Source organism: Podarcis filfolensis (genome assembly GCF_964270895.1).
Source record: "Podarcis filfolensis genome assembly, chromosome: 3".
Taxonomy (NCBI): Eukaryota; Metazoa; Chordata; class Lepidosauria; order Squamata; family Lacertidae; genus Podarcis; species Podarcis filfolensis.
The window spans coordinates 29,737,881-29,750,525 of record NC_139606.1 but is presented as its reverse complement, the minus strand read 5'-3'; the positions used below and the strand labels follow the sequence as shown (position 1 = coordinate 29,750,525).

Genomic DNA, 12,645 nt, shown 5'->3' with positions numbered 1-12,645 from the left:
AAGTATTAAAAATGGCTCTCTTCATGCTGTTCTCTTCAACCAATTTATCTGCCAACGTGCTTTTGTCATCTTTCTCCTCTCCTTGGTACAAGAGGGTTTTGCAGAGCCTGTTGAGGGAGTCAAAATCCCTCCTTTATCTGTGGTTGGCATGGGACCTCTCCATATTACCATTTATTTACACTGTGAAAATGTGTTTTGATTTTTCTAGTCTGAATTGTGTAATCAGGGAATGGTGTTTCTCCTGAGTACCGATGGATCTTTGCTATATTGCTTTCTCTGTTATTATAATTACCATTACCCAAGTGACTAAAAGGCAGCAAACAATGTCTTCCGCAACATGCAGGAAAACCAATATGCTCCCTACAGGCTGGCTGTACAAAGACACTAATTACTTTTTATTGCTTTTAAAATAAGTTCAATTTTTCAAAGTCAGCTGTATTCTAATATTTATGGAGCAAATATGTGGCTGACTGCATATGCCTGACAGGCTCAAACAACACTACTATATTTACTAGGGACAGCCATTTTTTATGGCACCTCTACCTGGTGAATAATGCCCCAGATTTGGGAGTGCCTCTTAAAAAAAAATAACCTAGTCTTGCCATTTGTCAGGTTTTAATCTCTTCCATTGGCTTTCAAGAACACCTGTGTATATGGGAATGGCCTTCATGGTGAGAAATCATGCATTCTGTCTCTGGCACATATGTGCGTAAATAAATGCATAAACATGCATGCCAAGGAATGGCTCAGACATCATGAGAAGAAGCATGCAAGAGCATCAGGTTTGACTGCTTCATCCTCTTCTTCACACTCTTCTGATGAAGGAATTCTGCCGCTGGTTTGTGGGAAACCATGTTGTTGTTTTGCCCAATCGCAAAGCTTGTCCACAAATCAAGCATGGAAATAAATGGCAACCCTGATCAAACTGTTATCTTGTTATGCTAGCTCAAATGAAATGGTCATTTGTTTTCTTACACTTGTCATCCCACCCTTCCTCCAAGGTCTCCCTTCTTTTAACCTGTGTATATATCTAGCAAAAAGAGGAAACCCAATGGGTTTCCTTTGGGAAAGCATTCCACAGTTGCATAACCACCATGGAAAGGTCATGCTTAGTTGCTGAATATACCAGAATAGCTTCAAAATCAAAGCCTCTTGACAATGATCTGAATTCCTGGGTATCAAACAATATAGTTGGTTGGTTTAGTGTTGATGCTAATGCCACTGGTTTCTCTTCCATACAGGCTTACCTAAGAACTACTCATAAAAAGACTTCTAGTGGCATGTTTTAAAAACAAATTAATGGCACGCTCAGTTCTATCTTTCTGTTGGAAAGCAATACTTTTATGGGTGAGATCTGCATGTTCTGTTTCTGAAGTCTTTTATTTTTTCATTTCCCTCTTACTTTGTCACAGCCCAATGATGATAATTACACAGAAAATCACAAGCTTGGCGTATGAAATTCATGATGGTAAGACTTTGGGGGGCTGGGGGCAGGACAGTGAGCTAAATTCTCTCTTGTTAATGCCGTCTCCTGCGGTGTGGAACATAAGCCATGTGGCCATATTTATTTTCACATGTCTTTTAACAGGAATTGGAGATGCATAATTGTACCAATATGTTTATCTGTTAATGAGGGGAATGCTATGTGACAGTAAACAACAACAACCAAAAATACGACAGCCAGAACTATGTAAAAATTCTCAAGGAAGCTTCTATGCTCATGCTGAACATGTAGCAGGTCATTCAAGGATATCCTTTATTCTCTATTCTGGCAGTCCTTTACAATAGGTGAAGGAGTTGTGCTTATTGCCAAATTAACAAAACAGATAACTGGTGACTGTAAGGGCTGAATACTATACTACTATTTAGCTGTTCTGGGCCTTGTTCAACTGTCCTTGGTTTTTGTATGCAATATGTATCTAGCAATATTGTGGTATGTAAAGTTATGAAGACAGATAATAAAAGAGTTCAGATATACTAAACTGGAGCTGTTGTGACTGATCAGTTTAGATAGCCATTCTTATACGGAGGAAGATGTTTTGGGACCAAGTAAGTTACCCAGTTTATTTGAAAAAAAATAGGGACATAATACTAAATCAAGGTTTAGTGTTAGAAAAATATTGACAGTCCTTGGGCTTTTATGTTCCCCTCTTCAGTGAGGAGAACAGAACCTTCCATGGTGGATAAGCTGCAATTTTATCGTGCCCCCAAATTCTACATTAATCTTAACTAAGGTTACTTGAAGCAAGCCTGCTTTTTAAACCATGGTTTGCAGTTGGTTGGTTTCCACTGACCATAGTTAAAATTCACTGTAGCTTGTCCAGATTTGAACAATACACCAAGCTGCTGTTTATCTACAAGGGAAATGTAAGCTACTGACCTCATTCTTTATGGCTGCACTGAGGTGCGTTGGGGAGTTGAATGGCCCAAGGCTTACCGCAACCCATTCTTGTGACGCCAAGTTATGGTTTGGCATCAGTGTTGGACCCAGCCCAATACGTTACACTCCCATTTCTTTCCTCAACCCACAGGAATGTTTCGAAAGGAGGAAGAACTGACACAATCACAGCGATGCTTAGCTGTGAGGTAAGTTTTCTCTGCTTCAGTGTAAGCTGCCACCTGGCCCCTCAGACTCCACCTGCAATCGGCCATTCTGCAGAAAACAGGAAGCTAAGGAGACCCCTTAAAACTCTAGGGTGCATTATGCTCATTTGTGTAAAGTACAAATAAAGCCATTTTGAGTTTTTCACACCCCCCCAAAAAAGTAGGATAGAATAATATGCTTTGAATTAATAACTTTGGATATATTATGCTGTTGAGACTGATGCAACTCACTATACATTTGATATGAGTCAATTCCTCCCAGACCCTTTATTTATATAGACAAGTTTCTAATAGAGTGTTGACTCACCCCTTGGATTTCCCCTTCATTCCAGAAATCAAACCCTATTAAATTATGCCTGTTAAGAGAAATCAATAAAGTTTGGCTTCATAATTAAGGGGATTAAGGCTGCACTGGCTCCTGGTGGAGTACAGGATCAGGTTCAAGGTGCTGGTTTTAACCCTCAAAGCCCTATTCGGCCCTCGGGACCGTCTCCTCTGATATGCCCCACGGAGGACCTTACGGTCTGCAAACAACAACACTCTGAAGATCCCGGACCCCAGGGAAATTAGCCTGGCCTCGACCTGAGCCAGGGCCTTTTCGGCCGTGGCCCCAGCCTGGTGAACGCTATCCCACAAGAGTCTAGGGCCCTGTGGGATTTGACATCTTTCCGCAGGGCCTGCAAGACGGAGCTGTTCCGCCAGGCCTTTGGCCAGGGGGCAGTCTGACCTATTTTCCTTTGTATAAGAACAAGCATGAAGGAGGCCTCCCAGCCTGTTCACAGGTCCTTATATGATCAGTGAAAACACTTGGTCCTTGCAAGTATTAACCGCTCTCAATCTTAACCAGTAACTGCCATTTGTCCAGATTTTAATTTGTCTGAATTAATTTTAAGATGTATTTTAATTAATTGATGCCTGTTTTTATGTATACTGTGTTATTTGTATGATGTTAGCCGCTCTGATCCTGGCTTCGGCTGGGGAGGGCGGGGTACAAATAAAATTTATGATGATGATGTGATGAAGAACCTTGCTTGGTTCATTAATATGGGTGATATGGGGGTAAGGGTGACATTTGCTGGTTCATATACTGCTCTAGCCACAGGAAAAAAGCTATGCTAAAGCGTTCTAGCACATGCAACCGCAGACTGCCAGTAAAGCAAAATAACTGCTATGCAAGCTGAACCTTAGGATAAACAACTATTTTCCGTAGCGCGTTGAAAGATTGCTTTCGACTTTCTGTAACATCCCACTATATTCGAGTAGGTTAATCTCTGTTCTCTGCGTGGCATTTACTGTAGAAATATTATGTGCTTAGCACCATGTTCAGAGGACTCCCTGGCACTCAGGTGCTGCCAGATGCAGAGGAGCATCAGGCACGTGAAACAAAAAATTGTCCTGTTGTTTGATTTCCCCAACTCCCCCTTGTACTATATTGTGCCCGGCATCTTTTCAACTCACATTGACTTGTGGACAAGCGCTAACCAGCTTGGGAACCAACATACAGAATTTTTAGAAAGCGCTGGAGAGCCATTGGATTTTTGTGGAGGGGGGGGGGGAACCCCATGCCTATTAACTTTTTGTCTATATAGCTAAAAGTGGAGGTGTGTGACATCAAGTAGAAATGGAAGTAATTGCAACTAGAATACAATCAGTGTGTGGTTTCAGTGTTGTTCTCTTAGAAAATGTCAATGAAAACCTCACCAGATGCTTGTCTTTGAATTACAGGCGCATGCCAAGTCTACTGGAGTATTTAAGTTACAACTGTAATTTCATGGGTATCCTGGCAGGCCCATTATGCTCTTATAAAGACTATATTACTTTCATTGAAGGCAGATCATACCAACTGACACAGTCTGAAGCAAATGGGAAAGAAGAGATAAAATATGAACAAACAGATCCCTCTCCAAATGTAAGATCTACGGCTTTTTTTTTTTTTTTGCTGTGCTGCTGTTCTTCTAGTGCATGAGAAGCTTTGTTTGCATTACGTGTTCTTTGCAGGCATAACTCTCTCAAGCTGTATCTTGAACATGAGTGGTGATCATTCACAAATGGCACAGTTCTGTCTTCAAAAAGAAAATATTACCTATGTCTAAAGGTAGATATTCTCCATAGATACTCATTAATGGACCTTGTGGGCCAACGGATAGTAGCCTTGGAAGCAGTTACATATTTCAAAATGCACTTTTAATGTAATTTCCCTGCTGCTTCTAGTATTAATGAGTTCTTTTGCAGCAGCAGGCAAGAAGAATGAATGAAGAAACTATGTACAGCGGTACCTCGGTTTTCAAACATCTCCGTTGACGAACGTTTCAGTTTTTGAACTCCGTAAAGCTGGAAGTAAATGCTTCGGTTTTCGAACATGCCTTGGAAGTTGAACATGAAATGCAGCTTTCGTATTGAGTTTTCCGTTTTGAGGCTTCTGTTTTTGAACGTTTCGGAGCTCAAATGGTCTTCCAGAGTGGATTACGTTCTGAAACTGAGGTACCACTGTACTTTTTGTTAGATCTTATAATCTGAAGTAATACAGGGTGGTATTCCAACTAGATTTGTCCCAGGGGACATCCTTTGAAATGAATGAATGTTAAGTAAGTTAGGGCCATTGAAATGAATGAATCTACTCTGAGTAAAACTTGGCTGAATAGCGCCCTGTATTATTTTGGGTTCTAAGGTCTAGCGAGTTCGTTTCGTTTGCTGCACTAGCAGAATTTGTCACGCTGGCTCCTGCCAGCACAATTGTTTAGCTGAATCGGGCCTCATATCTGCTTAGATGCAGTCTTTGGCTTTATCATCTCCACTACCATCCCCAAAGCTGGTGTAAATATTGGTGATGGGAGAAGTTGCAGAGGAAATGACTGATGCCAAGCATTGTGAACCAGGGCTAAATGTGAGCTTGGGTGGCTCAACTCATAGTAGCTAAGGGACTACTGAACTTCAGGAGCTCATTGCCAACCTCCTCCACCGCCCTGGCCTAGAAATGAGAAAATCTTCTCTGTTCGTAACATAGAACCATGTGGTTGACAAAGAGATGGCCCTTTGCATTTTTACTGTATAAACTTGCTAGAAAACTCCCAAGTGTTGGTCAAGTGCAGGGTCTTTAATTGAGGCTTTATAAAGAACTCTACCTTCAAAATCTCGGCCGATCACACAGCACAGGTAAGTTATCTTTAGCTGTATTGCTCACATGCTTGACATTTTTAGTTACTTACGCTGCACTAGCTTTCTGACGTTACTTTTAAGGGAACCTGTGTTTGCTCTTGATATTTTACACTTCCCAACTGGCGTTAAAAGAGAAATCTGGCTGCATTTTATAACGCCAGTGAGTATTGTGTGCTTCTTGGGAAATAACGTGGATCGTACAACTCTTTGCCCCCTGCTGCGTTTGCTGTATCAGGTTGCTAGCTCAACTTGCTTACTTACATAAAAGAGTTGCACTTCAGTTTGCCATCTTGCTGAAATGCTTATCTAAGTGGGGGATTTTGGCTGAATTTTCATACTGATTTTTTTCTTTTATTTTTAAGAATAACAATGCATCATTAGATTAAGTTTAGCTTTCTTGGGTAATGAGGATCAGCAAATGGGAAGCTCTAGATGAAAGAACTCTCTTTCCCCTAACCTAATAAGCTTCCTTTCTCATTTGAGTTTTATTTCTGTAGCATAAAATTAACAACAGTCCCTTCTCCTTCTGCTAACTTCGTTAGGCGCATGATATGAGCTTAATGTAAGTTTCTACTGTGCTAATTGCATGTTAACTGAATATAGTCAACATTCTCAAGTGATTTACCTCATATCTCCCTCCTATTGTGCCTTTTTACAAGCTATCATTTGTTGGTGCTCAAACTGGTGTCAACTGTCTGAAATTAATGTCTATCTTCGTAAGTTTATTTTTCTTATAGCTATTAGCTACCCTTAAACTCCCATGTTCTTGTGGAACACATCCCCTTTGCTTATGGCTTCTTAGTAATATTTTTAGCTATTTAACCCCTTGTTAATTGCCTCCGTGTGTGCGTAACTCCTTGTGCAGCAGTCCCAAATGCCACAAGCTTTGCTGAACTAATTATATTTTGTGAAGCTGCCAAGCAAGCATCAAAATGAGCTCCACTCCAAACAGGTGTCTTAAAATAAAGTTTTAACCACCTAGGATCCTCTTAAACATCCACTGAGATTAGTTGCTGTCTTTCCCAGTGGGACATTGAATCTTAGGCATCAGATACAGAGTTAACACATAAAGTAATAATTTCTAAAATGCTTTCCAGCGCTCAGAATGTTTCATAATTTTGTGGGTGCCCATTTATGTGGAGTTCGTGTAGCAAAGTGGAGAGTGGTATGGTATAATATAATTGGATTTTTTAAATTTTATTTCATGTATAGCCCATGGATATATTTCATGAATACATACTCTGTGGAAGGCAGTATACATGTTTTCCATCTAGAAACCGACCAGATCCAAACCTGATTAGCTTCGGCAGGGTTGTTGTATCCTGTCCCTTCAGGCCATGGTTGTGAGTTATGAGTCAGGAAATCACAGCTTTAAATCTCAGTCATGAATTAATGGAGTGCCCTTTGGCGAGCCATTGGCTGCCTTTTGACATCACGCTAAGCTGTGGATTAGCTAGATGTGAACATGTCTAGCCCTTCCTAGTTTTGTGTGCTTCTGCTTTTAGTTAATCACAATTAGTTATGCTATCCAAACTTGACAAACGCTAGTTAATCATGCAAGTTTCAAACAAGTCAACTTTAGACCCTATTTTCTGAAACAGGTTTGTTTAAGCTATCCATTGTTAAGAGCAGTTCCACAGCAATCTGTGGCTAAACCAAAATGGTAGCCAAAGCTTCTGAACTCCACCCAGCCTCATGGGAAGATGCTGGACGAATCTGTATCTCTATTATCTATATCTATTTAGAAAATTAAGAACATCTAAAAGCATTTTAAAACAGCCAAATACCCTCACAACTAATGATTTCAAGGTTCCTGGGAACAGTATTTTTCAGTCGTCATATGACTGGGTAAATAAGAGGGTTTTTTAAAAATTTCTCCTGGGCATTAATGAGAGAGAATAATGGTGTCTTACCAAGGAAGGCATTCCACAAGCAGGGAACTTGCCAGTGAGAAGGCCCTGTCATGAATCATTGCTAATTGGGCAGTCGTGGATCATTGCTAACTGCCCATCATCAGCCCTGAGATGATTGCTATCATATCTTTCTTCTGAGCATTTATAGGACACCCTATAACAAGTTTTAGGGTGGCTTACAGCAAAGTTTAAACAAATTAAACAGTCAGTGAAACAGTAACACAATGGAAAATATAAGCAATAAAGCTAGTATTGCTTTCAGGGTCATTATACTCTTACTGAAATGACATTGTGTGAAGAACTTGAGTATTCATCATCAGCATCATCAGCTTTGTAATGGAGGCTGAAATGGTGAGTTGCCCAATGGGCCCCTGATAAGCCGAGCAAGTAGCCGAAACGAAACCAATATCCAATCCCAGCACTCTGTGCTTCTTCACCACACCGACACAATTAAGTATTTTGACTTAACAAAAAAGAGAGACCAGCATCTTATAGATAAAAACAGTAAACGAAGGAAGGTCAGTTGCTCATGTTCAAACGTGAAGAATATGTAACTGGAATGGATCTTTGACAATCACAAAAACTTAACACACAAAATGGCCCAGTGCAAACTCATGTAACATACAATAAGGCAGAAAACAAATAGTCTTATACATATGCAATAATTACCCATTTGCAGGACATTGCAGAATCATCAGACATTCTTGTAATGAATATAATTGATGGATAGCCAGGAAAGAGCTGTTTTGATTAGTTGTTCCTAGTGAGCAGGGCCAGCCCACTCATGAGGCAAGGGGAGGCGAGTGCCTCAGGCGGCAGGATCCACAGGGGCTGAAGATCCTGATGTTGATCTTTATTTCTCCCTTGTTCCTGATGTAGATCTTCACTCACCCCTTCTTGTATGGCGGGGAGAGGGGGACACTATTTTGGGGTCTGCCTCAGGTGCTAAAATGTTTTGGTCTGGTCCTGATACTGAGTATATAGTGCCCCACCTACCCGTAACATAGTTTTTATTCCTTTTCCTCTTTAAACTGTTTAACATGGTTGCGTTGAGATACATCTTTGTTTACATTAGGGCATATGACATGCAACAATTAAATAAATCTAAAACAACAATGAACAATCAGATAAATATTTCTAGGATATAGTAATTTTAATGGGATTGCTTTATTGTGTATTTAGTTATGGATGTTTACATATATTAATGTCGGTGCACCTAGTTTTACTCTTTCTAAACTTTCATAGAAGCTTATTTCGGTATATATATATAAAAAAAATATTAAGTCTATTTTAGAAAGTTTCCACTCTAAAAGATACTGAATGAACCACCCATGTATTTTGAAAACATTGATAATTCATATTTCATTTGCAAAGGAGTGTCACTTTGCTCACCCAATGAAATCTCTTTTAGAACATTTTTTATTGCCTATAGAAAACGCAAACAAACTGATGAGTTAAAAACATCTTCTCTTAAAAGCACTTTTGAATATCACTAATGCAAATTTTGAAACGTACAAAAAAGTTTCTCATTTTAAGGCTTGACTTTAAGATAAAAAATATATTTGTGAAAAATGATAATTATGTCAGAGAGTTGGCCCTCACTCTAAAATGGGTTAAATGAACAAAAAGCCGTATTGAATAAAAACCTACTCCAATTTTCGGATGATTTCATATGAGCTCAAAATTGTGTAACCCATGAATTAAGGAACAAGTGCTGTTAAAGAAACGAGGACAAATCTAAGTAATAATTTAGCTCTCTGAGGCATTGTACCTAAGTTTACTTTCATCAGCAAGTGTATGATTCCAGTTCTAGGAATTTTTCTATATGTACTTTAAAAATCTGTTGATAGATTTGGCAGTTATTTTCTAGTTTTGATAAATAGTAATAGCTCAGATTGTTATGATTAGTTAAGACCGGCTATTCTGAGAAAACAGCATTAAGGATTTCTGTACGTACCAAAATATATTGACTTATTTGAGGTCTCCTTTTGGATCTAAACATCTTTCTAAAGATGGCTAAACATCTTTCAGATCTTAAGATCTAAAGTATAATCTCTCTCTCTCTCTCTCTCTCTCTCTCTCTCTCTCTCTCTCCCATACACACACACGTGTGTGTAAATTCTGTTTCAAATAGATATAAAATTCTGATAGTTAGACTCTTGTATTTCACATGACCTTAAAGTGTCAGATATGAAAATTAAAAGTCATAATGGATTGACATTTTGGAGGGAGCACAAGTCTTGTGACTTGAGTGACTGAATTTTCTTTTGGATGGTTTCCTGGCCAAGTTAATTCTTGTCACTGTTGTTTACTTCTTAGATCCATTACAGCAGTGTAATATTTTGCTGTAGGCCCTTCCTTGCTTTCCCTGAAGGAGGAAGTTAGGGATATTTATTTACAGGCTCATAACATGCATAAAGATTTTGGGATTGGGATAACACAGATTGAAAACAATTTGGAAAAACTTCATTTATCATGACTTGGGAAAAACGGCTTCTGTATCCATTGTCTTCATCCCTAAAATACTGTTCTTATTCATAACACTATCCTTGAAAATAGAAAGCTCTAAACTCATTGAAATACAGAAAAGGATCATGAAATTCATGAGCTCCAAATAAACCTAGTAGAGCATCTAATGAAAATCTATATCACAGGATAAACAATGGAAGACTCGGGGTACCCAATAAAATAAGATACAATCAAGCTTCAGAACGGTGATAGATTCTGAAGTGGTTTGAAGATAATGATAATACACTATGAAAGATTGAACAGGAATTTCATAAGAAACAACTATGGTTTAAACCAAAGAATAAACATGATTGCACTTTTGCCTTGTTTGCAGACGTTAACTCCAAGTTAACTCCAGAAGGTACCCTCGTTATTAAAAATGAATGTAGCAAACTAACAAAATAGACTGTTGATCTCTCTGTCTGGAAAAATCTATAGACAGAATTCAACATAGTGCTAAGTGAGTTATACACAATGGGAATGTAGTAGGACTTCCCTCCTCTCCCCCACTCAATCCTGTTCTGCACCCTTTTTGAGAAGTTCTTATTACAAACTGATATAAGGTAAAGATACCCCTGCCCGTACGGGCCAGTCGTGACCGACTCTGGGGTTGCGCGCCCAAACTGATATAAAAGAAAGCAATTTTTAAAACTGCTTAATTCTCTCCCAGATGCAAGCACTATATAAGAGAAAATGGGAATGGAATGGAATGAAATCCAACACTACAGTGTCAGAAGTAGTATGGGGTTGGGTGTTTAAAAAAACACCCCAATAACATTATTGAATGTTAATCTGAAATGAATTTTATTTAAGGCAACACTTCAATGTTATCGCCTACTTATGGGCTGAGAGTAAAATACACAGGCAAATACTACTACTACTACTGGAGATGTAAAAGCTAAAGCAGATTCTGCGCACATTTTCTGAAACTGCATAAAACCCTTTATTGCGTTTTGCATATAATACAGGAAATGACAGAAATCCAAAAACAATTCTTCTAGCTCTGATCTGAAGTTATTAATGCTGATCTCCAATTGGTAGCAAGTAGCAACCCTGTTTAGCTCAGCAATGGAAAAATAAAGATGCTCCAAAAATCATAGGAAAATGTGGGAGAATGTTGCGATGATAAAGCTAACATACAGCAGGAATGCTATGAATTATAATTATAAAAACAAACTTTGTTCATTCAGCTTTGGAGATGAAAGTACCTCCTTACAACTCATGTGCACTAATTTAACAATTTATCATCATGTAAATTTCTGACCTTTCCCCTCATCTCTCTGCTACTTTTGTTTTATTACATTATTCTTCTTTTACTTAGTGGATTGTAATATTTAAAATTTCTTTTCTCTTTCCTGGTTTTCAAATGAAAGCCACTTGATAAATTAACTGTGGATTGCTGAAAACTCCTTAACCTCCCAGAATTAAAACTTTATACCTGATCAGAGAAAAGAACCTTGAGAAACAGATGTTTGGTAACTCCATAAATAACAAAATTCATGCAATTTGAAAGCTGCAATATTTGAAAGTGGTACCTTGGGTTAAGTACTTAATTCGTTCCGGAGGTCCGTACTTAACCTGAAACTGTTCTTAACCTGAAGCACCACTTTAGCTAATGGGGCCTCCTGCTGCTGCTGCTGCGCCACTGGAGCACGATTTCTGTTCTCATCCTGAAGCAAAGTTCTTAACCTGAAGCACTATTTCTGGGTTAGCAGAGTCTGTAACCTGAAGCGTATGTAACCTGAAACGTATGTAACCCGAGGTACCACTGTACTCACTTATCTGAGAGCAGGGCTGGCCTACTAGTGAGGCAAGGTGGGGCGATCACTTCAAGCAGCAGGATCCTCTGGGCCAGCAAATCCCAATGTCCATCTTTTTCTCTCTCCTCCCTTTGTTACTGAGGTAGATCTGCCCTCGCCCCTTTTTCTCTGGTGGGGAGGGGGATGCTGTTTTGAGGCCCCCCTCTGTTGCCACATGTCTTCAGCCAGTTGCCTGAGAGTCAGTCCAATTGAACTCAGCAGGGCTTACTTCTCAGTACACATAATGTACAGTTGCAGTGCACATTAACTAACAGGAAGTCATTGCAAGTACATACCCCTCTTTTACCAGCACAACTCTGCATTTTTATACATAGCACTAATGCTTTAGAAGCTCTACTTCTTTTAAAATGACTCTTGCACTTCAGTAGCATGCCTCTACAAACCTGTTCACAGCAGGTTTTATTCTTAGAACGGTGTAATTTTCACTTTTCAAGTCTTGGTAGGAGATCAGATTAGATGGCATTGAATAGCAAGTTTTGGTTACCCCTTTCTCTCTTTTTACTTAATTCCTAATATACTAATCTTCTAAGATTACATGCCGCTCGACTGTTTAGTATACAATTGTTATTGCGTGCTGAATTTTCCTCTTAACGCCCCCCCCGGCTTGATTGTGTGAGAAGGTATTAGTCTCATAAACTTGGATC

The 12,645-nt window shown here is 39.2% G+C and overlaps 1 protein-coding gene across 2 annotated transcripts in view; it reads left to right on the top strand.

Moving 5' to 3' along the window:
- The window catches only part of MBOAT2 (membrane bound glycerophospholipid O-acyltransferase 2), a 67,574-nt gene that overhangs the window by 41,879 nt on the left and 13,050 nt on the right, over positions 1-12,645 (top strand). For both annotated transcript variants that reach the window (XM_083607302.1, XM_083607303.1), the window contains exons 5-7: positions 1,413-1,468; positions 2,532-2,586; positions 4,330-4,513. In XM_083607302.1, coding sequence (XP_083463428.1) covers positions 1,413-1,468; positions 2,532-2,586; positions 4,330-4,513 — 295 coding nt within the window. The remainder of the gene's footprint in view (positions 1-1,412; positions 1,469-2,531; positions 2,587-4,329; positions 4,514-12,645) is intronic.